Source organism: Thalassophryne amazonica, chromosome 16 (genome assembly GCF_902500255.1).
Source record: "Thalassophryne amazonica chromosome 16, fThaAma1.1, whole genome shotgun sequence".
NCBI lineage: Eukaryota > Metazoa > Chordata > Actinopteri > Batrachoidiformes > Batrachoididae > Thalassophryne > Thalassophryne amazonica.
The window spans coordinates 85,160,159-85,186,981 of record NC_047118.1 but is presented as its reverse complement, the minus strand read 5'-3'; the positions used below and the strand labels follow the sequence as shown (position 1 = coordinate 85,186,981).

Sequence of the window (26,823 nt, the reverse complement as noted above, 5' to 3'; positions counted from 1 at the left end):
AACACGTTGTACAAAATCAATCAAATATAAACAACAAAAAATTTAAATAATTCAAGAATGATGTGGTAGTGTTTTGTAAGCTGCAGAGGTCAAATGAATGTCATGGTCTTTGACTGAAGGTGCTTCTAATGTTTTGTCCCTGCAGCCACCTACGCTGCAGCAGTGCTCTTCAGGATCTCAGAGGACAAGAGTTCAGACTACAGGAAGAGAGTGTCAGTGGAACTGACACACTCTCTGTTCAAACACGATCCTGGTGCCTGGGAAATGGTAAGGTGTCAATCAGAATCTGTATTATAATAGCTAAGTGGCCTGTGTGTGTGTGTGTGTTTGGCTTCGATCACGGCGAAACTGTGGAGAGCTAAGATTTGCCATTTGGTCAAGGATGAACGCTGTGAAAATCAATCAATTAATCAATCAATCAATTTTATTTATATAGCGCCAAATCACAACAAACAGTTGCCCCAAGGCGCTTTATATTGTAAGGCAAGGCCATACAATAATTACGTAAAAACCCCAACGGTCAAAACGACCCCCTGTGAACAAGCACTTGGCAACAGTGGGAAGGAAAAACTCCCTTTAAACAGGAAGAAACCTCCAGCAGAACCAGGCTCAGGGAGGGGCAGTCTTCTGCTGGGACTGGTCGGGGCTGAGGGAGAGAACCAGGAAAAAGACATGCTGTGGAGGGGAGCAGAGATCAATCACTAATGATTAAATGCAGAGTGGTGCATACAGAGCAAAAAGAGAAAGAAACACTCAGTGCATCATGGGAACCCCCCAGCAGTCTAAGTCTATAGCAGCATAACTAAGGGATGGTTCAGGGTCACCTGATCCAGCCCTAACTATAAGCTTTAGCAAAAAGGAAAATTTTAAGCCTAATCTTAAAAGTCTGTCTCCCTGAGCTGAATTGGGAGCTGGTTCCACAAGAGAGGAGCCTGAAAGCTGAAGGCTCTGCCTCCCATTCTACTCTTACAAACCCTAGGAACTACAAGTAAGCCTGCAGTCTGAGAGCGAAGCGCTCTATTGGGGTGATATGGTACTACGAGGTCCCTAAGATAAGATGGGACCTGATTATTCAAAACCTTATAAGTAAGAAGAAGAATTTTAAATTCTATTCTAGAATTAACAGGAAGCCAATGAAGAGAGGCCAATATGGGTGAGATATGCTCTCTCCTTCTAGTCCCCGTTAGTACTCTAGCTGCAGCATTTTGAATTAACTGAAGGCTTTTTAGGGAACTTTTAGGACAACCTGATAATAATGAATTACAATAGTCCAGCCTAGAGGAAATAAATGCATGAATTAGTTTTTCAGCATCACTCTGAGACAAGACCTTTCTAATTTTAGAGATATTGCGTAAATGCAAGAAAGCAGTCCTACATATTTGTTTAATATGCGCTTTGAATGACATATCCTGATCAAAAATGACTCCAAGATTTCTCACAGTATTACTAGAGGTCAGGGTAATGCCATCCAGAGTAAGGATCTGGTTAGACACCATGTTTCTAAGATTTGTGGGGCCAAGTACAATAACTTCAGTTTTATCTGAGTTTAAAAGCAGGAAATTAGAGGTCATCCATGTCTTTTTGTCTGTAAGACAATCCTGCAGTTTAGCTAGTTGGTGTGTGTCCTCTGGCTTCATGGATAGATAAAGCTGGGTATCATCTGCGTAACAATGAAAATTTAAGCAATACCGTCTAATAATACTGCCTAAGGGAAGCATGTATAAAGTGAATAAAATTGGTCCTAGCACAGAACCTTGTGGAACTCCATAATTAACTTTAGTCTGTGAAGAAGATTCCCCATTTACATGTACAAATTGTAAACTATTAGACAAATATGATTCAAACCACCGCAGCGCAGTGCCTTTAATACCTATGGCATGCTCTAATCTCTGTAATAAAATTTTATGGTCAACAGTATCAAAAGCAGCACTGAGGTCTAACAGAACAAGCACAGAGATGAGTCCACTGTCCGAGGCCATAAGAAGATCATTTGTAACCTTCACTAATGCTGTTTCTGTACTATGATGAATTCTAAAACCTGACTGAAACTCTTCAAATAGACCATTCCTCTGCAGATGATCAGTTAGCTGTTTTACAACTACCCTTTCAAGAATTTTTGAGAGAAAAGGAAGGTTGGAGATTGGCCTATAATTAGCTAAGATAGCTGGGTCAAGTGATGGCTTTTTAAGTAATGGTTTAATTACTGCCACCTTAAAAGCTTGTGGTACATAGCCAACTAACAAAGATAGATTGATCATATTTATGATCGAAGCATTAAATAATGGTAGGGCTTCCTTGAGCAGCCTGGTAGGAATGGGGTCTAATAAACATGTTGATGGTTTGGATGAAGTAACTAATGAAAATAACTCAGACAGAACAATCGGAGAGAAAGAGTCTAACCAAATACCGGCATCACTGAAAGCAGCCAAAGATAACGATACGTCTTTGGGATGGTTATGAGTAATTTTTTCTCTAATAGTTAAAATTTTGTTAGCAAAGAAAGTCATGAAGTCATTACTAGTTAAAGTTAATGGAATACTCAGCTCAATAGAGCTCTGACTCTTTGTCAGCCTGGCTACAGTGCTGAAAAGAAACCTGGGGTTGTTCTTATTTTCTTCAATTAGTGATGAGTAGAAATATGTCCTAGCTTTACGGAGGGCTTTTTTTATAGAGCAACAGACTCTTTTTCCAGGCTAAGTGAAGATCTTCTAAATTAGTGAGACGCCATTTCCTCTCCAACTTACGGGTTATCTGCTTTAAGCTACGAGTTTGTGAGTTATACCACGGAGTCAGGCACTTCTGATTTAAAGCTCTCTTTTTCAGAGGAGCTACAGCATCCAAAGTTGTCTTCAATGAGGATGTAAAACTATTGACGAGATACTCTATCTCACTTACAGAGATGGGGAACACAGAGACACTGAACACAGAGACACGGAACACAGACAGAGAACACAGATACACAGACAGGGAACACAGAGACACTGAACACAGAGACACTGAACACAGAGAGCGGGAATACGGAGACAGGGAACATAGAGACACTGAACACAGACAGGAAACAGAGAGACACGGAACACAGACAGGGAACACAGACACCGAACACAGATACACTGAACACAGACAGGGAACACAGAGACACTGAACACAGAGATGGGGAACACAGGGACATGGAACACAGAGAAAGGGAACACAGAGACACGGAACACAGACAGGGAACACAGACACAGAACACAGATACACTGACAGAGACAGGGGACACAGAGACACTGAACACAGAGACAGGGAACACAGAGCCACTGAACACAGACAAGGAACACAGATCAGGAGCACAGAGACAAGGAACACAGAGGCAGCACAGAGACACTGAACATGGATACAGGGAACAGAGAGGCAACACAGACAGTGAACACGGATACAGGGAACACAGAGACAGGAAACACAGATACCGGAAACACAGAGACACTGAACACAGGCAGAGAACACAGACCAGGAACACAGAGACAAAGAACAAAGAGACAGGGAACACAGACACTGGACACGGATACAAGGGAACACAGAGAGGCAACACAGAGACACTGAACACGGATACAGGGAACACAGAGAGGCAACACAGAGACACTGAACACGGATATAGGGAACACAGACAGGAATCACAGAGACAATGAACACAGAGACAGGGAACACAAACACAGACACTGAACACAGAGACACTGAAAACAGAGACAGGAAACACAGACACAGAATACAGATACAGGGAACACAGAGACACTGAACAGAGGCAGAGAACACAGACACACTGAACACAGAGATGGGGAACACAGACAGGGAACACAGAGACACTGAACACAGACAGGGAACACAGAGACACTGAATACAGATGGGGAACACAGAGACAGGGAACACAGAGCCACTGAACACAGACAGGGAACACAGAGACACTGAACACGGATATAGGGAACACAGAGACAGGGAACACAGAGACACTGAACACAGACACTGAATACAGACACAGGGAACACAGAGACACTGAACACAGGCAGAGAACAGAGACACAACACAGAGACAGGGAACATGGAGCCACTGAACACAGACCAGGAACACAGAGACAAGGAACAAAGAGACAGAGAACACAGAGACACTATATATGGATACAGGGAACACAGAGAGGCAACACAGAGACACTGAACACAAACAAGGAACGCAGAGACAGGAAACACAGAGACAGGAAACACAAACACAGAGACACTGAAAACAGAGACAGGGAACACAAAAACACTGAACACAGACAGGAAACACAGACAGGGAATACAGATACAGGGAACACAGACACTGAACACAGGCAGAGAACACGGAGACACTGAACACAGAGACAGGATACACAGACACTGAACACAGACAGGGAACACAGAGACACTGAAGACAAAGACGGGAACATAGAGGAGGAGACGGGGTAGAAATTGTGAACAACTTTGATTCATTAAGATTTTCATTCAGGTTTTAACTTTGAAGGAGCAAATTTTAACCCTCCGGGGCCAACGCTATCGTATACGACGGATAAGACCAAGCTTTACTAAATTATAAATAACTTTTGAATGATATGAGATAGAAACTTACGTTTTTTGTTTTTTTTTTTTGCTGAAAAGTTAACTCCGCGGACTTTCGAGGCAGCCATCAGCCATCTTTGTACTCCTCATAGAAGCTGTGTGATGACATGCGCAATGTGAGTGTCCAATCGGAATTGGTTCACCGTCACATTGTTTTCCAAAATCCAATCGTAGGGCAGATTTACCTCACGTGAAAAGCCAAAGATCGTTTTCAGGAGTGATATGTTACTAGTTGGCCCATTTGAATAGCCCCCTGGGTGCTCCAGTGAGTACATACTATTGGTCTCCAATGCGCCCTGCGCCATTATGCACAGCGATCAGTGAAAGCAGAGGGAGAGCCTCTGATGACAATCTCACATGCTCAAACAAAGAGTGTGTAACTATCAGGATTGCTCCACCAGTTTGCATGTGAATGTTACTGGATAACTCTGTTGCTTTCTCTGCGTAAAGCACTGTTTACCATATCAATGGAGTGAGGGGGAGGGACGCTCCTCAGACTGTAAGGAGCCAAAGTGGGCCAAAGTGTGAATAAAAGCTGCAGCACAGAACACTCCAAAACACAATAGAAGTAGAAGTTTGTGATGTAACCTTTGTGTAATAGCAGACAGAAATTGCTTTGAGATGAGACAAACAAAACGCATAGACCATTTTGTATATATTGTTCAAAATGTGCATTTTTGTTTATTGTTTGAACCTTTATGTTGTACAGTCTTTAACACAAGACCTCAAATTACCTTTATAAAGTGTCAAAACAGTTGTTTATTATAGTTTGCTGTGTGGTTTGAATAAATGTGTGTGGAAAATTATTTCTACTTTACTTTTTCCTTTCTTATTTCTGATTGTAAACCTTTATTACACTTATAAATCACAACAAAAGCATATATGTTATGAAAGCACAGGTTGTCCTGAAAAAAAAACAGAGATAATAAAACGTGATTGTGGGATGCAGGGAGAGCTGTTAACAGCAATAATAAAACTTTTTTTTGGAGTGAACTCTCCAAAAAATGCCCTCGGACCAGAGAATGAGACTCATCTTGCTCAAATAAAATAATTGTCAAAAACGGCAGATTATGCAAAACCATTTTTATTTATTTTCATTTGAGGTTTAATAATAATATTTTTTATAGTACTTTCACCATGTAAATGCAACCACAAATCAGAAAAATCTGGTATGATGTGGAACATGCAAATAATAAAACAGACAAAAATGCAATGATACCTATATTTACTTTGACTTGTATTTCATTGTATGAATCAAAGATATTTCATCTTTTGTGTGATCAACTTTATTTAATTTCATATACAACTATTCCTACATTTCAGACCTGCAACTCATACCAAAAAAGTTGAGATGGCAGCAATTAAGGACTGCTAATGAGGTAATAATTAAATTATGTTATTTCAAACAGGTGATGTCAACAGGTGATTGTAAGCATAACGCTGGTCAAAAAAAAAAAAAAAATTCTCTTGCTTGAACTTTGAGAACTGATTTAGAGTAATTTTGGGGTGCTGAATCCAAATCTGAGCTCAGATTTACATTCAGTTTTGGATTCACTTTTTTTTTGCAATCTACATGTTCCATATTGATGGATTACGCAAACGTTGCTCGTTCACTCACAAGTTTGACGCCACTAATCATGCACAAAAGCAGCTTCAAAACCATAGTTTTTAAACCAGGTTTGCGAAATGTGAACAAGAGCCATTTGTATCGTTTATGGCGCTGAAGAGGTGCTTCAGTGCTTGATACGAGAAATATATTTTCATATCTCAAAAACGGGATGTGATTGGGTAAAACTAAAACCAGATTCGGATTCAGCACCCCCAAATTATCCAAATTCCGTTGAAAAACTCCATGCAAGAAAAATTGTGTTGACCAGTGCTATAAGATACAAAAGCTGTAGCCATGAAAGGCTGAGTCTTTGAGGAGCAAAGATAGGCAGTTCTCAAGTTTGTCAACAGATGTGTGACAAAAAGTACTGAAATGTTTAAAAGCAATGTTCCTCAAAGAAAGACTGGAAGGGATTTTCATATTTCTACCTCTGCAGTGCATAATTTTATTAAATGGTTCATGGAATCTGGAGGATTTTCACTGCAAACTTATGCTGAACACCTGCGAGCTCCAGTCTCTTAGATGGCACTGCATCAAGAACCGCTTTTCATCAATAGCTGATATAACAACATGGACAAGGGGTTCCTTTGTGTAACCTTTGTCGAGCACTACAATATGGAGTTGCATTCACAAAAGCCACTTAAAATTTCACTGTGCAAAAAACAAGCCTTATGTTAACCTTGTCTACAGGCCACTTCTCTGGGCTCAGAAGTATCTGGTTTGGACCATCACACAGTTTATTTTTTAAAACAATGTTTTTATTGAACATTTTATAATTTCAAACACAATAAGAACATAAGACCGACATATTAAAAAAAAGGCCATCTAGAAAGTTGTAAAAGTATAACATTATAGACAGTCAAAATCAAAACATTTCCAAGCCATTTGGATCAAGGTTACACCCCCCCCCCTTCCCCCCTTTTTCTTTTCCTTTTTTTTCCTTTTTCCCCCTCCCCCAGGTTTTATGACAATCAATCAATCAATTTCAATCAATTTTATTTATGTAGCGCCAAATCACAACAAACAGTTGTCCCAAGGCGCTTTATATTGTAAGGCAAGGCCATACAATAATTACGTAAAAAACCCCAACGGTCAAAACGACCCCCTGTGAGCAAGCACTTGGCGACAGTGGGAAGGAAAAACTCCCTTTTAACAGGAAGAAACCTCCAGCAGAACCAGGCTCAGGGAGGGGCAGTCTTCTGCTGGGACTGGTTGGGGCTGAGGGAGAGAACCAGGAAAAAGACATGCTGTGGAGGGGAGCAGAGATCAATCACTAATGATTAAAAGCAGAGTGGTGCATACAGAGCAAAAAGAGAAAGAAAAATCCATTTCTTCCAATATTGTTTACATTTATCAGAGGAATGTCTGATGGAAAAGGTTAATCACTCCATTACATAAAGCTTGTGTATTATGTCCATCCAGTCCTTGGTGGTTGGTGGTTCCTCTTTCAACCATTTCCGAGTTATATTCTTTTTACTGGCTGCCTGTAATATTTGTAGCATGTACCGGTCCTGTTTTCTCAGAGAGGTTGGAATGTTGCCCAAATAAAATGTACAAAAACTCTTCCCTATTTTTAGTCCCATGATCAATAAGGTGAGATTTTAGGGCATTCCCAGAAGATATGAAAATGACCAACAGAAAAATGTCCACATTTCCACCAACATTTGCCAGGTTCAACATTTTTGGTTTGCAGTTCTTTAACCCGAAGTGTAATAAAAAAAACTACATTCTTCCAAGAGAACTCCCTCCACAGATCGGAGCTTGAGGTGGTTGCAGCTGTTTTGCAAATGTTTGCCCATTCTTCATCAAAATTTTTTATTTTAGCATCTTTTTCCCATCTGATTTTAATATAATTTGTAGATTTTTTTTCTTTCTCATCTGCATTATTGAGCAAGTTCTAGATATCTGTTTTTTTTTGTCAGTTTCCCTTTGCATGCATCTATAAAAATGTAAATTAGTGGCTGTCTATCCTGCTTGTTGGCAATATCTGCATTGAAATGGTGTCGTAACTGCAAATACCTAAAAAAAAATTAGCCTTTTCCAGATCATAATTATCTGATAATTGTTGAAAGGACATTAAACCCCTTGGGGAAGATATTTTCCAATATGCAGTGATGCCCTTATTACACAATAGTTTAAACCTATTATCAACTTTTGCAGGGATAAATTTGGAGTCATATGCTGGCCAGCGTAGGATTTTAGCATCATCTTCCGTGGTCTTGTTTTTGAGTTCTTTAAGCCAGATGCCAAGTGGTACCTTAATCAGGTTAGACACCTTATTTAAAAGCGAGTGCAATAATGGTTTATCCCCTAAAACCGACGGGAGAGGAGTTTGAATTTCAGCTTGATCTATTTCTTTCCACTTGGCATCACATAATGGGTCACACCATGCAATCAGAACTTTGAGCCGGGCAGCTTTATAGTAATTTTATAAGCACGGGACTGCCATACCACCTTCATTTTTAGGCAGTTGCAGTGTTTCAAACCTTATTCTTGGACTCCGTTTATTCCAGACAAAGTTTGAGAACATTCTGTTCCATTCAACAAATTGCCTGGAGGGCACTTCAACTGGCAAAGCAAGAAATAAGTAAAGCAATTTGGGCAGCGCGATCATTTTTAGTAATTCAATTCTGTTATGCATATTCAGTGGCAGTAGTAACCATCTTTAAGGTTTGCCTTAATCTTAGTAGTTAGAGGGATGTAATTATGTTTAAAGAGGTCACTCAAATCTTTAGGCAGTTGAACTCCTAAATATTTAATTTGACTACTATTCCAATTGCCCTTTAAAAGTTTAACAGTATTTTTATTTGGTTTGTAGTTAAATGCAAGTATTTGTGTTTTATGGAGGTTTAACTTGTAGCCAGAATATGAACCAAATGTGTTAAGTAAAGAAATCAGTAGTGGGAGGCTATTGTCAGGTTCAGTAAGTGTCACCAACACGTCGTCCGCATAGAAACAAACGTTGTGCTCAGAGCCATATATATTGATACCTGTAATGTCCTTAGACTCACGAATGGCCTGTGCCACTGGCTCAGTAAATAAAGCAAAAAGAGCCGCGCTTAGCGGCCATCCCTGCTGGCAACCACACTTAAGGGAAACCAAGTCTGACAGGTCACCATTCACTTTTATCCTGGCTGTGGGTGAGGTGTACAAGGAGCTAAGACAGGCAATTATTTGACTGTTAAAACCAAAGCGTTTTAGCGTTAAATATAAAAATTCCTATCTGACGGAATCAAACGCCTTTTCAGCGTCAAGGCTAAGAGCTATTGATTTTGCAGTTTTCATACGGTTGAGGAGGTGGAGTGCTCGACGCACATTATCATGTGTTTGTCTGTTTTTGACAAAACCTGTCTGGTCGGTATCTACTAATTCAGTTATTATATTTTCTAATCTTTTAGCCAATATAGTAGTAAAAATTTGATAATCTACATTTAAAACGGATATAGGTCTGTAAGAACTGCATTATGTTGTGTCTTTACCTGTTTATGGTATCATTGAAATAAGAGCCTGCTTCCAAGATGGTGGTGGAGTCCCTCCCCTCAGCGCATAGTTAAAACAAGATGTTAATAGTGGAGTAATTATATTTCTAAAACTTTTGAACCAGTCAGGTGGGAAACCATCTGGGCCTGGCATTTTATTGCTCCTCAAGTTTGATATTACTTTATTAATTTCCTCTTCTGTTATTTCTCGCATAAGTGTATTATTTTGTTCTGTTCCAATTGACGGTATATCCAAGGAGGTCAAGAAATGTTTTACCAATGTTGAATCAGCTGCTTTGGGTTGGGAGTATAAATTGGAATAGTAAGCCACAAAGGATTGTTGTATAGCTTCTAAAGTGTATTGCATCTCGTTGGTCTGAGGATTTTTTACTTTGTGTATGAACTTATCAGCCTGTTGTTTACGTGCCCTCCAGGCAAGTAGTTTTTTGGCTTTAGGGCCATTTTCATAATAATTTTGCTTGACAAATTTGGCCTTCTTGTCTATTTGGTTGTCATATAAATCATTTAGAATCTGACGCACACAGGATAATTCCTTTAAAGTCTCTTCATTGTAGTTTTTCATGTGTTTCTCTTCCAGATGTTTAAGCTGAACAACCATGTCCTTAATCTGTTTTTCTTTTTTCCTGTTAGATGACCACACACACTTAGGACAGAGTTCGCTGAAGTCATCTCTGTCTCAGTGTGAGAATTTAAACTGATCTTTTGTTACCATTTGTCTCTGGTTCTTCAGGCTCACACTGCAGTTCCTCTGGAGCCGGCGTACCTCTCTGATGGTGAGTACCATGGCCACTGGTCTTTAGGGGAAAATATTCCTGAAAGACATAGTGAGTTCAGAATCCATTGTACAGTTGAGCCCTCATGTCAGGATTCTTAGTTTGTCTGTGTTTGGTTATTTTTTTGTGACTTTGAGCAATGTTGCTTTTGTTCTGGTCAGTCACAGACTGAGTTCCATTTGATCGCATGAGGAAACAATAGCAATCGGAGATTTCTGAAGTCCGCCAATCCGGAACTGGATCACCTCCAACAGTGGAGTCTTCCACTAATATGTATCTGTGGTACAAATTTGGTGAGAATTCATGAAGTAGTTTTGACGTAATCCTTCAAATCCTATATAAAGGGAAACTTTATCCAGAATCCAGATCTGGATCACCTCCAACATTTACTGGCATCTTCCATGGCCTAATATGAGCGACGCGGCACACAGCGGCACAAAGCTCACTCATGGTACAGAGCATCCTAAACAGGAAGTGCCAATTTTTAAATCCACAGTAAAACAGGAAATGTTCAAATGTCAAACATTTCCTGGATTGACAGACAAGATCCCATGGAACCTCATGGGAACTCAGTGGTAAGCTCACACTCAAACAGGAAGTGCCGACTTTTTAGTCACAGTGAACAGGGCTGTGAAAACTCCTCGGATCCATGGGATTCCATGGATTTCACCATGGGGAGAGGTGGTGGGGTGTTAGTGTTGTACTCTTTAATCGTGAACATCTCTGAGTTTTTAAAATGCTTATCGCAAAGTGTTCTCTTTTTTACGACATCATGTAAGTTTTATAAGTCTGGAGAGACTGATCTGTGTGTTACAGATACAAATCAGTTTCCTCGGATCCGCGGAGTTTCGCGGAGGAAAAATGCCACTCAAAGCGTAGCTGTTACGACAGTTGTCATAAAGCAGGTCTGGTTGGTTGCTGCGGCGATGCTGTGTGGCTCTTGTGCGACACCACAGCTAAACTTAGCATATGGACATCCTAAACTTTTAGAAGCTTTTAAAAGAAGATTTGTGCAGCATGTCTGTGTCATGGAGCGACGTCGCCCAGAGAGAAGATGGCAAGAAAGACGGTTTGAAAAAGTCTGATAAGGACAAGAATCCGTGGAATCGTCGCTGGCTTCATCAACACACCTGAAAGATAAAAGAAACAGGAAAAGTGAACTGTGCCCTCTCAGGAAAACAGAATTTTTCTCTCTTTGGAAAATAAACATTCTGCTGTTCAAACAGGATTTGTTGTGGGCTGGGGTGTTTGGCTGGCTTTGTTTTTGTTTTCTGTTTCTCCTTCCAGGTGGCATGCGTTCAGGACTGATTGGCTGATGTGTGGCTGAGCATTAGGACCTCACCCTGAACACCTGAGGCTTGTTTTCACGTGCAGGTCATCAGGACTCACAGCTGTGGTGTATTCTGTCTTGATCAGAGATTGCTGCACTTAAACCTTGAATGCACAGTGTGTGATTGCCAGAGACTCGACCTTGTGAGCAGACGTGTGAGATCGACGTCAGGAGAACAATCTCACCATTACGGACACAGAGACCACTCCAGGTTTGACGCCACAGTCTGTGAAGGAGGATTGGGTGAGGTCTCACGCTCTTCAGCACACTTCCTGAGGTAATTTGGTTTTGGTGACTTTCATGAAGTAATGACAGTGGATTTGGTGTCCCTCACACCTTGTTATATTGAGCTGTTACGCTATACTAATCCCCTAATCAGCGTCTGCTGCAGTGGAGATTTGAACTGAGTTGTTCCGTGCCTGCAGGGTGAGAAGCTGAGTTATATTAAAGCCAGGAAGTGTTTGCTGATTGTGTGCACCTTTGAGCTGTGTCTCTCTGTGTGGAGAGTGTTGGACTCACCTCATGATTTCTTCCTTTGCAGACTCGGTTTGTCGCGGCCACCTGGGGGGTGTCGGCGGGGTCCCTGGGTCCGAACTGCTGTGGCTCCGGACCGTTTGCGTTGCTGAGAGCGCGCCGTGTTTCCACCTCACCAGACCATGGACTTTTTGGGTTGTTTATCACTCCACTCACTATTATGTTTATTAAATTCTGTTACCTTTTGAACCGTGCTCTGCTTATTTTATGCTGGGTCCTGTCAAACGCTGGGTCGGTGCTCCGACCGCGTCCGACACATAACAGGATTTTAGACAAGATTATGTGACTTTTTTCCACTAATCTAGACTTTCTTTCATCGTAAAAAAGACATTGTGGCTTTGAATGGATTTAGGCTGCATGAATTTACACAAGAATATAAGTGACTTTTTACTATAAGGTGTATTATCCATCCATCCATCCATCCATTTTGTTCCGCTGTATCCGGAATTACGTCACGGGGACAGCAGCTCAAGCAAAACCGCCCAGACCTCCTGATCCACACACACCTCCCCCAGCTCCTCCGTTGAAACCCGAAGCGTTCCCAAGCCAGCCGAGAGACGTAGTCCCTCCAACATGTCCTGGGTCTTCCCCGGGGCCTCTTCCCAATGGGACGTGCCCGGAACACCTCTCCAGCGAGGCGTCCAGAGGGCATCCAGAAAAGATGCCCGAGCCACCTCAGCTGGCTCCTTTCGACGTGGAGGAGCAGCGGCTCGACTCCGAGCTCCTCCCGAGTGACCGAGCTCCTCACCCAGTTTCTAAGGGAGCGCCCAGCCACCCTGCGGAGGAAACTCATCTCGGCCGCTTGTACTCGCAATCTCGTTCTTTCAGTCATGAGACAAATCTCATGACCGTAGGTGAGGGTCGGAACGTAGATCGATCGGTAAATCGAGAGCTTTGCCCCCCTTGCCCAGCTCTCTCTTCACCAGAGAGAGAGTTAAAAGCAGCATCTCTCCTTTAATTTGGGTTGCCTTATATACACATGTTTAAGCTAACGGACAGGCTGGTTCTGTTGGCTTATTAGTGTAGCAGATAAGTGAAACAATCCTTCAAATGCTGATACAAGCATCAAATTCAGCACAAATACAGCTGGAGCAAAATTAATGGAGCAACTTTAACTTTTGACCCCTGTACAAACTGAAACTGACCTTTGTCATCATTCATGCTGCTTTTACATCATAACTCCATAACATTCAGTCACAGATTGTCCAGACTATACCTTTTTTGGAATCTTTATGATCAGGTCTATAATGTGGTGTAGTTGCCATCAAAAGCATTGGAACACTTGGTATTTCGCACATTTTAATTTGGTTGTTTCATTTCAAATACATTTTTTTCTAAAATTATCTTCCTTAACTCAAAGTAAAAGCAAATCTGCACAACTTGATATAAATTAATCCAGCTTCCTGATGAAGTGGTGTAGAGGAGGATTTTCTTAAAAAGAAGACCTGAAAGTTCATCTACAATTTGACAGAAAGTACATTTCAGATGAAAGCCTAGATTTGATGTTTTGGTGAAAGAAACTTTTGTATTTCTTCATGTCGAAGACATATTTAGTGACTTGGAAATGTTCATGTTTCCATCCCCTGACTTGTCTAAAGAAAACTGGGAATAAAACTGATTATTATTTACAGGTTTTACCAGGTTTTAGAGATTTGCTTTCATTTTGAGTTTGAGGAAGATAATTATGGAAATTTTAATTCTTTATTTTTTGTATTTCTAGTATTTTAAATGGCATAAACAAATTAAAATGTGTGAAATTCCAAGTGTTCCAATACTTTTGGAGGGCACAGTATCCTAACCGTATGATGAGTCCAAAATGAGTGTGATATTATTACTGTTTTGTTTAAGAATGTTTAATTTTCACTGTTGCTGCACTTTGTGTCAAATCATAGTCATATCGTACATCATATTGATATGAAAATTCAGTAAGGTATATCTTCTGTTATACATTCCAAATCTAAGGTGAAACTTTACTAATGTTTACTAAGGTACACCTAAATATCTTTTTTTTTTTTTTAAAGAGAGAGAGTAGAGCCACTTAGGTGCCTGAGTCCATTTTATTGAAAAATCTGAAGGACCTAAAGGACATGGTTAGATGGCGAGGAGCTTTTCCAGGCATGTGAGAGGCAAATAAAGAAAAATGCTTAAAAAGGTGGGGGGTCTGGGGGGAGGGGGGGGGGAAGCTCCCCCAGGAGTTGAAAGGTTTTTGCCATGCTAATCCTCCCCTGAAGCATTTACTCAAAATAAAGTCTGAAGAACCTAAATGACATGGTGAGATGCTGACAAGCTTTGCTCATTCATGTCCGCGACATATGCATATTATATGTCCGTGGTGAAGATTTGGTGAGAATCCATGAAGTAGTTTTGACATAATCCTTTAAAGCCTATATAAAGTGAAATTTGATCCAGAATCTGGATCCGGTGTAACAGTATATCTTCCCCCCTGGATATCTTCTCTCCTACCCTGGAAATCCTCCCCCTACCTCTGAAAGGCAACATTCCTACAGGGCAGCACTGATTAAAGTTTACCCAAACCTTGATAAGGCCCAATCAGGACAGAGTAACCTTTAAATTCTATATTACATGGATGTTTTATGGACCCAGATGAAGCACAGTTTGATTGATGGTGAACAATATTGGTATTTTTCTGTATGTATCTATAGCTATCTACAATAGTAATATTTCCTATTCTGAAGTATCTTTAAATCTCAATCCAAATATACTCTACAAATATATGGACCCGACTGATAACCTGAAATATGACAGAACATCTGTCCATGATGGGGTGGAGGGGTAAGATTTTGTGACCTGGATATCTTAGAGAGATAGAGAGGCATCAACTCTGAACATGAATCCTATTTTGAACCCAAGATGGCACCATCAATGCTGAAAGGTACATCCAGGTTTTGGAGCAACACATGCTGCCATCCAAGCAACGTCTTTTTCAGGGACGTCCCTGCTTATTTCAGCAAGACAATGCCAAGCCACATTCTGCACGTGTTACAACAGTGTGGCTTCGTAGTAAAAGAGTGCATGTACTAGACTGACCTGCCTGCAGTCCAGACCTGTCGCTCATTGAAAATGTATGGTCCATTATGAAGCGCAAAATACAACAACTGAGACCCTGTTGAACAACTGAAGTCGTACATCAAGCAAGAATGGGGAAGAATTCCACCTACAAAGCTTTTCGTGTCCTCAGTTCCCAAATGCTTATTGAGTGTTGTTAGAAGGAAAGGTGATGTAACACAGTGGTAAACATACCACTGTCCCAGTTTTTTTTTTAAACATGTTGCAGGCATCCATTTCAAAATGAGCAAATATTTGCACAAAAACAATAAAGTTTATCAGCTTGAACATTAAATATCTTTTCTTTGCGGTGTATTCAATTGAATATAGGTTGAAGAGGATTTGCAAATCATCGTATTCTGTTTTTATTTATATTTTACACAACGTCCCAACTTCATTGGAATTGGGTTGTATATTGCCAAATTCATCCCACTAAACTGAGGTTCAGTTTACTTTATGAATAGATTTGTGTTGCAGTCACAGAAAGCATCCAACTTATTAAACATATAGGGACAACACGGACACACACAAAGACCTAACACAGACATAAAAGTGCTCAGAGCCACATTTGACCACAGCCTGGCAACCACCTAAAAGATCCGGATTCTGGATCAAGTTCCACTTTACATAGGCTTTGAAGGATTACATCAAAACTACTTTATGGATTCTCACCAAATTTGCACCGCAGATAGATATTAACGCATGGAAGACGCCATTGAATTTTGGAGGTGATCCGGATTAGCGGACATCAAAAGTCTCTGATTGCTCTTGTTGTTATTATTATTAGTAGTAGTAGTAGTGGTATTAATGTCTTGTGATAGACTGGCATACTGTCCAGGGTGTACCCCACCTCACACCCTATGACAACTGCAATAGGTTCCAGACTCCCCCCCCCCCCCCCCCCCCCCCCCATGACCCTGTGTATAGAAAATGGATGGATGAATTGTTATTAACAAATGCATGAGTTTTTCTGTGTAAGTCACAAAGGAGTATAAGTTGCAGGACCTCTCAAAACCAGTAAATGTTTGCTCCGGAAAATATGGTGTACTTCTGTGTGTACGGGCATGTGTGTACACAATCCTGTATCTCTGTTTATGTTCCTGGATCCTGTCTGTGATCACACACATGTCCTGAGTATATTGTGTTTCACAGAATATATATATATATATATATATATATATATATATATATATATATATATCTGCACACACACACCAGGTTTTCACTTTGTCCATTGTTGGCATTTTTTCCATGTTGGTGCTCACCACTGTCGGATCGTGTCTGTGTTCCTGCCTGCCTGTCAGTCGTGTCACCAGTCTGCTTTACTGGCCTTGCTGTTTCCATGCCATGGCTGTTCCTCCATCTGTCCTCAGGTCTATCTGTCCATTATCTGTTACACTTACACCTGCACCTGCTCTAAACCTTCATCTTCATCTGCAAAGCCTGTGTATGCTTTCTCTTCTTGGGTACAAATTAATGGCTTAACCTGACACTTCTGTATTCTGGTGTTTGGCCACATAATTGATCTGGCTCAAGTCAGGTAGGTCTACGAACACGTGTGAGTCCATCAACCACACAACAGAAGTGCCCTATGGTCTGTCCATCCTAGGAGCAGATTAGCAGTAGAGTAAATTCTGCCTCCTCCTCATACTCAGACCCGAGCAGGTCTACAAACATGCAATGGCTCTGCATGTTACCACATCTACCTTACCGCGGAACTGACCTGGGGCCTGGATTGCAGCCGTACAGGCAGACAGCTGGTCCATAAAATCTGAGTGCAGAATAGTTAATGAAATTAAAATTCAAAACATTGTTGATCTTAGCGTAATCTCAGCCACATGGGGTGTGCAACCAGTACATTCTGAGTGCCAGTCCCAAGCCCGGATAAATGAGGAGGGTTGCGTCAGGAAGGGCATCCAGCGTAAAACAAGCCAACCCAACTATGCAGACTAAGAATCGAATTCCCATACCGGATTGGTCGCAGCCCGGGTTAACAACGTCCGCCACCGGTGCTGTTGCCCAACAGGGTGCCGGTGGAAATTGGGCTACTGCTGGGTGAAGATGACGAAGAAGAGGAGGAGAACATTTCCACAAACAGTGGGAGAAGAAGAAAACTAGAAGGTGGAAATGAGAGTGGGGACTTTGAATGTTGGTAGTATGACTGGTAAAGGGAGAGAGCTGGCTGATATGATGGAGAGGAGAAAGGTAGACATATTGTGTGTGCAAGAGACCAAGTTGAAGGGAAGTAAGAGCAGGAGCATCGGCGGTGGGTACAAGTTGTTGTACTATGGTGAGGACAGGAAGAGAAATAGTGTTGGGTCATTTTAAAAGAAGAGTATGTTAAAAGTGTGTTGGAGGTTAAGCGAGTGTCTGACAGGGTGATGAGTGTGAAGTTAGAAATTGAAGGGGTGATGATGAATATCATCAGTGCATATGCCCCACAGGTAGGTTGTGAGATGAAGGAGAAAGAAGATTTCTGGAGTGTGTTAGATGAGGTGGTGGAGAGTGTGCCCAAGCATGAAAGAGTGGTGATAGGCGTGGACTTCAGTGGGCATGTTGGTGAAGAGAACAGAGGTGATGAGGAAGTAATGGGTAGGTATGGTATCAAGGATAGGAATGGGGAAGGACAGATGGTAGTTGATTTTGCAAAAAGGATGGAAATGGCTGTGGTGAATACCTACTTTAAGAAAAGGGAGGAGCACAGGGTGACATATAAGAGTGGAGGAAGGTACACACAGGTGGACTACATTCTTTATAGGAGATGCAAGCTAAAATAAATCAGAGACTGTAAGTTGGCAGCAGGAGAGAGTGTCATTAGACAGCATAGGATGGTTGTTTGTAGGATGACTTTAGAGCAGGGGTGGCCAAGTTCGGTCCTCGAGAGCCACATTCCTGACACTCTTAGTTGTCTCCCTGCTCCAACACACCTGAATCCAATGAAAGACTCGTTAGCAGACTTTTAATGAGCCTTTCATTGGATTCAGGTGTGTTATAGCAGAGAGACAACTAAGAGTGTCAGGAATGTGGCTCTCGAGGACCGAACTTGGCCACCCCTGCTTTAGAGGTAAAGAAGAAGAGAGTGAGAGCTCAACAAAGGATCAGATGGTGGAAGCTGAAGGAGGAAGACTGTTGTGTGAAATTTAGCGATCAGGTGAGAGAAGTACTGGTTGGAGGGGAAGCAATTTTGGACAACTGGAAAAGTACAGCACATGTGGTGAGGGAAACAGCTAGGACAGTACTGGGTATGACATCTGGACAGTGGAAGGAAGACAAGGAGACTTGGTGGTGGAATGAAGAGGTCCAGGAAAGCATAAGGAGAAAGAGGTTGGTGAAAAAGTTTTGGGACAGTCAGAGAGATGAAGAAAGTAGACAGGAGTACAAGGAGATGCGGCGTAAGGTGAAAAGAGAAGTGGCAAAAGCAAAGGAAAAGGCATATTGCGAGCTGTACACGAAATTGAATAGTAAGGAAGGAGAAAAGGACTTGTACCAATTGGCCAGACAAAGGGACAGAGCTGGAAAGGATGTGCAGCAGGTTAGGGTGGTAAAAGATGCACATGGTAATGCACTGACAAGTGAGGAGTGTGTGCTGAGAAGGTGGAGGGAATATTTTGAAGAGCTGATGAATAAAGAAAATGAGTGAGAGAAAAGACTGGATGATGTGGTGAGTAAATCAGGAAGTACAAGAGATTAGTAAGGTAGAAGTGAGGGCTGCTATGAAGAGGATGAAGAATGGAGTGGCTCTTGGTCCAGATGACATTACATTGGAGGCATGGAAATGTCTAGGAGAGATGGCAGTAGAGTTTCTAACCAGATTGTTTAATAAAATCTTGGAAAGTGAGAGCATGCCTGAGGAGTGGAGATGAAGTGTGCTGGTTCCTGTTTTCAAGAACACGGGTGATGTGCAGAGCTGCAGTAACTACAGAGGCATAAAGTTGATCAGCCACAGCATGAAGTTATGGGAAAGAGTAGTAGAAGCTAGGCTTAGAAAACATTTGAAGATCTGTGAGCAGCAATATGGTTTCATGCCGAGAAAGAGCACTACAGATGCAATGTTTGCTCTGAGAATACTGTCAGAGAAGTACAGAGAAGGCCAGAAAGAGTTACATTGTGTGTTTGTGGACTTAGAAAAAGCTTATGATAGGGTGCCAAGAGAAGAGCTGTGGTATTGTATGAGGAAGTCTGGAGTGGCAGAGAAGTATGTTAGGGTAGTGCAGGACATGTACAAGAATAGGGTGACAGCGGTGAGATGTGAAGTCGGAAGTCGGGGAAACACAAAGGCAGGTGCAAGAGAGTAAAGTGAGAAGTAAGCGACAGAAAAAAACAACGGTAAATAAAAAACACGACGTGCCTAAAGACTAACAATTATTGACGTGAACAAAACAAAAGGGGCAACACTAGAAAATAAAGTGACAAGCCTAAAAAGAGGATAACAAGAAAATTAATCACTATGACCAAAACTAGAATGGAACTGACACTGGCTAAAGTATAAATGTATGTACAATAAACTACTGTATAAATAATGAATGTGTATGAGTTCAATGGCATGAATATTTCATGAGGTGAAAGCTGGAACAAGCCATTCAACTTGGCTTCGCCTCATTGAATGGCTTGTTCCAGCTTTCACCAAATTAAATATTGAAAGAATGTAAAAACATTCATTATTTGTTTTATATAACGGCTAAAACAGATCCTTGTCATTTGATATTTTATTCATTTCTAAACAACAGAAAAGGGATTTACATTTTGGTGTTCCACTGCTGCTAAAGTCCAAACTGTGACGTGTAGTCCGGTGATGTTGTGCACTGACTTCATGCTTCAAAAAAAAAAAAAAAAAATGTGTGGTTTCCCAGTCCAGCGAAAAATCACGTCACCTTTTCAATTTTCATCTGAACAGCTCTTCATGCATCCAGACGGCTTACAGCAGAGTGGATTTTGTGTGTGTGTGTTAGAAGAACTAGCAGAGTCAATTTGCTCAATCAAATCGTTATCCCGCTGTCATTGTCCCGTGTGCGCGCACACAACCGGGACAGCATTTGTGCGCGCGTGTACTACCAAAAAAAACAAACAAATTGTGTACTTCCTTCATGCAGCGAAAAAAAGTCCAGCTGCTCATTCTAACGTCCTGCTAACGGCCTCCAGACAGCTTACAGCGCAGTGGATTTGTTTTGTGTGCGCATGCATATGTGTGTGTGTGTGTCTGTGTGTGTGTGTGTGTGTGTGTGTGTGTGTGTATACAGAGTGCAATGGTACCAAACATATGGAACCAAATTTGCACTCTAATGCCGCGTTCACACCGGGCGCGATCAGACGCTACAAATTTGCGGGGGTTGCGTGGCGACCACGGAGCGAGTTGTTGTGGAAAGCTCCCAATACAGGGAGTATCATTATTTACTGCAAGAGCTGCGTCTAGATGACGGCCGGTTTCAGCGGTCCTTCCACCTCTGCGGGACCCAGTTTGAGGACCTCCTGTCCCGTTCACACGCGCACATGTAAACAAAAAAAAAAAAAAAGAAACTCCGCTGCTTGCTACGGGGCTGCAGCTCGCTCTTCCCCCAAAAAACTCTGTCATAATTGTGTTTAGAAACCAGTCACTATTTGCTTTATTATACATCTGTGTAGTTAATTAATTAATTGCGCACGTAAAATAAAAATAAAAAGAAACTCTGCTCACGCTGCTGCAGTGCTGCTGCTCGCTCCAAAAACTCTGTTATAATTGTGAAATAAAGGACAAAAGAGACATAAGTCCTGCTCACAGGCTGCTACCAGAGACAGGGCATGTTCACATCTTCAGTCAAACTCCAGACATCTCCACGTCACTACATATTCAGTCCCTGATTGGTCTTCGTGGCGTGGCAAGACGAAAAAGTTCAGATTTTTCAACTTGGGGAGGAGGGCAACGCGACGTGATGTGACGCAATATCGCTCCACAAACGCGCCAATCGCTCAAAATCACTTCACTCGCGTCGCTTCATTTGCGTGCATCGCGTCACGCTGCGTGACTTGGCGCCAAAATGCGTCGTTCCATAGGGATTACATGGCAACCTGCCGCTGCTGTCGCTCACGTCGCGCCCGGTGTGAACGCAGCATAAGTGAAACCAATCTGCACTCTGAATGCAGTGCATCACAAATGCAGCGAATATTCCATGTCACGTGACATACAAAGCACCAATCAAATGACAAGGATCCACTCAGCCGTTATATAAACAGAAAATAAATGATGAACAGAAAACAAAACCAGAGACTACAGAATACAGATAATGCAATGGACAACACAAAATAAATGATAAACAGACAATGCAATCAACCAGATTATAAAACACAGAAGGTAAATGAAACAAAACCAGAAACTACAAAATCACCAACAGAAAAGCACAAGAAACTGAATAGTGAACAGAAAACAAAACCAGTGATAAAAGGAGCATGACCAGAATAAAAACACGAATGTTCAAAACATGGAAGCAGATATGAGTCAGACACTATGACAACAGCCCAAAACGGGCAAGATCATGACAATCATAGATTAAAACCTATAAAAGGAAAATAAATAAAGATCCACAAATAGGATATGAGTGCACCAGGAGCAGGACAGAGTGATTTATCAGTGTGTGTTGTGGACCAATACATTAGCAGCAGAATCAGAGAGACCTCCACGCTGCCTGTTAGATTATTGAGCTGGTTTAACTAAAACATCTCTGTGTATATCTGTAGTTACAGCAGGAAGCATAAAACCTAAGAAACACCATGATGTAGATCATGCAAATCAAACATCTACACTGTCCCACAAAAGATCAGAGGATCTGCTGTGATGATTCCAAGTGGATGGAAGAAAATAATGCTTTAACCTTCCTGTTGTGTTCGGGTCAAATCTGACCGGTTTATAACTTCACTCATAAATGTTATGTTTTACATCTGACTGCCTCGAGGCCTCATGATGTCCTCCACACTGTGCACTTGAACAAATAAAAGTAATGATCATCACTTTTTACCCGAGGCTATCAAATATGGCCATCGGGTAAGACAAAGGCTTTTCATCCTTCCGGCCGGCCATCCATCCATCTGTCTGTGTTCAGCACAAGTCCAGCCCTGGATGTTATGTGTCGGACGCGGGCAGAGAACCGACCCAGCGTTTGACAGGACCCAGCATAAAAGAAGCAGAGCACGGTTCAAAGGAAAACAAGTTTTAATTAACATAGTGTATTAAGTGATAATAACCCAAAAGTCAACGGTCTGGCGAGGTGGAAAAACGGCGCGCTCCCAGCAGCGCAAAAGGACCGGAGCCACAACAATTCTGGACCCAAGGACCCCGCCGACACCCCCCAGGTGGCCGCGACAAACCGAGCCTGTGAAAGAAGAAACCATAAGGTGAGTCCAACACTCTCCACACAGAGAGACAGCTCAAAGGTGCACACAATCAGCAAAACACTTCCTGGCCTAAATGTAAAATCAGCTTCTCTCCCCGCAGGCACGGAACAACTCAGTTCAAAACTCCACTGCAGTAGAAGCTGATTTAGACGATTAGCATAGCATAACAACTCAATATAACAAGGTGTGAGGGACACCAAATTTACTGACTTTACTTCATGAAAGTCACAAAAACCAAAATACCTCAGGAAGTGTGCTGAAGAGCGTGAGACCTCACCCAATCCTCTTTCACAGACCGTGGCATCAAACCTGGAGCGGTCTCTGTGTCCGTAGTGGTGAGATTGTTCTCCCAACGTCGATCTCACACGTCTGGTCACAAAGTCAAGTCTCTGGCAAATACACACTGTGTATTCCAGGTTTAAATGCAACATGCCCTGATCAAGACAGATGCACCACAGCTGTGAGTCCTGATGAACTGCACGTGATAACAAGCCACAGGTGATCAGGGTGAGGTCCTCAAACTCAGCCCCACGTCAGCCACTCAGTCCTGAACGCATACCACCTGGTGGGAGAAACAGAAAACAAAAACAAAGCCAGCGAAACACCCCAGCCCACAACACTGGAGTCTTCAAATTCACAGGGAACATTCCTGGGACAAAGACCTTGGACAAGTTCAAAGATAGCGAACCTGGACCTATTTTAGGAGGTATTTAAAGAGGTTAAAAAGTCACATTCTGCTCCTATTTTTTATGATATGATCTCTTGGACATTAGCGTGATGATCTCATGGACGTTAGCTTGGTGACATCACTTCCTGGTGTTGCTAGCTGCTAACTTCGCTTAATTTTTGGCTAGAAATAACACTTTTCTCTCATATATTATGTAAAAGCTAGCAAGAAATAAACACTTCTAAAACTGAAAACACTGTTTCTGGAAGGTAATAACACCTCTGGAGTGATTTATAAGACATGTAGCGAATGTTAGCGTGCATGTGAACGGCCACTAATTCAAAGCTAACTTCCTATGGAGTTAAATTTATCTCATTAATACAACCCCAATTCCAGTGAAGTTGGGACGTTGTGTGAAATGTAAATAAAAACAGAATACAATGATTTGCAAATCCTCTTCAACCTATATTCAATTGAATACACCACAAAAACAAGATATTTAATGTTCAAACTGATAAACTTTATTGTTTTTTTGCAAATATTTGCTAATTTTGAAATGGATGCCTGCAACACTATTCTGTTTTTCATATTACACAACATCCCAACTTCATTGGAATTGGGGTTGTACAATTGTAAATAATTAACATTTATAAGCAACGCAGTAATAAGTACTGAAAAATGATTAGTAAACTATGGGTTACATCCACTACACTCGCTTGGCATGTGCAACTGTAAGTTGGGGGCGGAGCCTGTGATAGTTTTAGGTTTGATTTTCTCAAAATGGGGATTTGTCACTTCAATACTTTCAGTGTCAGGATCTTCAATTGTGGTCCAATGTCTTGAAGAGAAGATAACTGGAACTGAGTTTAATTAATGCGTCAGGTGGTGTTGACTTCGTAAGTGCAGCTTCCCTTTTCTCTCTTAATGAATTTCAGTGAAACTTCACATAGCAGAAGCACATCATGTGAAAATAAATGAATCCTGTCCTACATCTTCAAGGAAAGATGATTGAACTTGTGTTGTTTTTGTAAAACATGTTTGTCAAATACATTTCCAGAGGTCGACCACTTTAATTCAGGCATTTCATCACAAAATTTACAACTACTACTATGTAATGTATGCAAGACACTAGTATTCAGGGGGTAGTAGTATTCATATGTTTTCCAGTCAAACCTTGTGTGTTGCACTGCTGTGGGTCTGAGGGGGTTTTCAGATTTTAGGGTACTGTTGATTGTGTGGTTTAACTGTGACAATGTGACCACATGCATGTTGTGAAAACATTAATTTCACACTTTGTGCCACCAACCAAAGACATTTTATTGTGGAAGAGAAAAGAATGACTAAACCATTATAAGGTTATGAGTTGTTTTTTATTTTTGTTTTTCAGGGGCTCCCAAATTAAAATGTGAGGTCCACATGTTTTAAATGATCTCAGTTTAGCTTTAATTTCAACTTTTTAAAATATTTTTTCTTTGACAAGAGCTCACATGACACCATTAAAAACACCCCAAAACAAGCAGTGATCTGGTCCTCTCAGAATGTACCAAACATATAGTTGTGATGAAATCAGGTTCAATGATTTGTTTTTATGACATCATACATTTAACTGAAAATATTCATATTTCAGCAGTACTTTTTGGATGCTGTGCCTCAGGAAAAGATTCAGTGGATTTGTCCTTTGTCGTCTTGTGATTTTCTTTCAGAGTTGGATCGTTCTTATCCTCCTTATGGCTACGCTGATTTGCCTCTGGACACGCTGCCACTAGATGCTGACCTCCATGAGGCCTACATCCCTGATATGACTTATGACCCAAGACAGGTCTACCCTGAACCACTTTAACAGGTACCACACTCAGCACGTACTGCCAAGTCAAGTAGGCGACATCTTCAACATTCAGTGCAACAGCATGGTGGAGAGAAGCTTTTGTTACGAGCGTCTGCAGACATACTGCAGTCAGAGGAACACTGTCTCCCTCAGTGGACTGTATAGAGACAGTTGCTGATGGTGGACATGAAGGAATCTACAGTGACTGCTACTTGCAGCAGCCTTGTCTGTAGGTCACAAAAATATCCTACAGCAATAAAATGCAGCATTTAATCACATCTACTGCTCACAGCTGAGTGCCGTCCACACGGAGACAGGTTTAGGCAAATCCACAGACGTTTTGTATTGTGTTGGCGCTTTGTCTACACAGAACCAACATTTTCAGAGCCTGGAAATGCTATTTTTTTTAAAACGGGTCACAGATAAATCTCAAAATGCCACCTTTGCATTTTTGTGTGTACAACAATACGCCACTTTTGTGTAATAATGTCATAGCTCCACCTCTCTAACCTCAGCCTTAACCCCTGGCCCCAATCAGAACAACAACAGCAGACTACAGTTCCTGCTACAGAAGCTATCGAGCTTATTGGGGCTGCTACGGTAAAATTTTCTGCTCCTCTTCAGCTACAACGAGCTGCAAATGCTCATGTCCTGCCACATAGGCAAAATGTCACAGCAGACGCTTCTTCACAATGCAAGTGATACTCCTCATCTGTGTCTCTCTTAGTACCTACATGTTTCATACAAAGTCATTCCAGTCAAGAATCCTTTTAGTGGAGCAGATAACTGTAACAATTGTTCATTTCTGGAAACAAGCGCCAAAATTGGACACGTACTCCTCAAACATTACTCTTTTGAAAAAACTGAGTATCCACTTGAATTTCCAGTAGGTCTGCAAGGTAAAGGTAGAGTAATGTCGACGTCCATTGGATTCTATGACATGTGACATGTTGTGGCTGGCGTGCCTGGCTGGCTTTTGTGTGTCTTCTGTTTCTGTCTTTTGGTTTTCCTCCCAGGTGGCTTGCATTTGGGACTGAGTGGCTTACCGTTAAGCTCTTAAGTTGGAACAGGTGTGTTCCATTTGTTTGAGCTTAACGGTATACATCACTTATTTGTTTTGTGTTAGTTCATTTTGTGTGGGTGTTTTTTGAGTTGGTTTTTGTGTGGGATTTTTTACACTATTAGTGTCTGGGGTCGTGACCCTGCAGTTCTGTTTGGAGCATGAAAAGGACCCAAATAACTGTTTGTTAGTCTTTCTTTTTATTTCTTTTAGTTTCACCTCCCAGGGTTTGATGGGACGGTCCCCTGGGGGGTGATGGGGGTAATTGTTTTTTCTTTTTTTTGTTTTGTTTTTTGTTATGCCCTCTCTTCTCCTCTGACTCCAGCCGGGTGAGCCGTAGAGTCGGCGTTGCTGGAGTGGTGCAGTTTGGCTATGCTGGGCGTTTCCCAGGTAACCTCTGCACCTGGGAGGGGAGGGGCGGGGGGTTTGAGGTATTTTCTTTTTATTCCCTCTCTTCTCCTCTGGCTCCAGCCGGGTGAGCCGTAGGTTGTCG

The 26,823-nt window shown here is 41.6% G+C and overlaps 1 protein-coding gene across 1 annotated transcript in view; it reads left to right on the top strand.

The window, feature by feature from the left end:
- jupb (junction plakoglobin b) overlaps nucleotides 1-25,288 on the top strand; it is a 325,763-nt gene extending 300,475 nt beyond the window's left edge. The window contains exons 14-16 of the mRNA XM_034190543.1: nucleotides 146-267; nucleotides 10,444-10,486; nucleotides 25,149-25,288. Of these exons, the coding sequence (XP_034046434.1) occupies nucleotides 146-267; nucleotides 10,444-10,486; nucleotides 25,149-25,285 (302 nt within the window). The 3' untranslated portion in view covers nucleotides 25,286-25,288. The remainder of the gene's footprint in view (nucleotides 1-145; nucleotides 268-10,443; nucleotides 10,487-25,148) is intronic.
- Nucleotides 25,289-26,823: the final 1,535 nt, after the last annotated feature.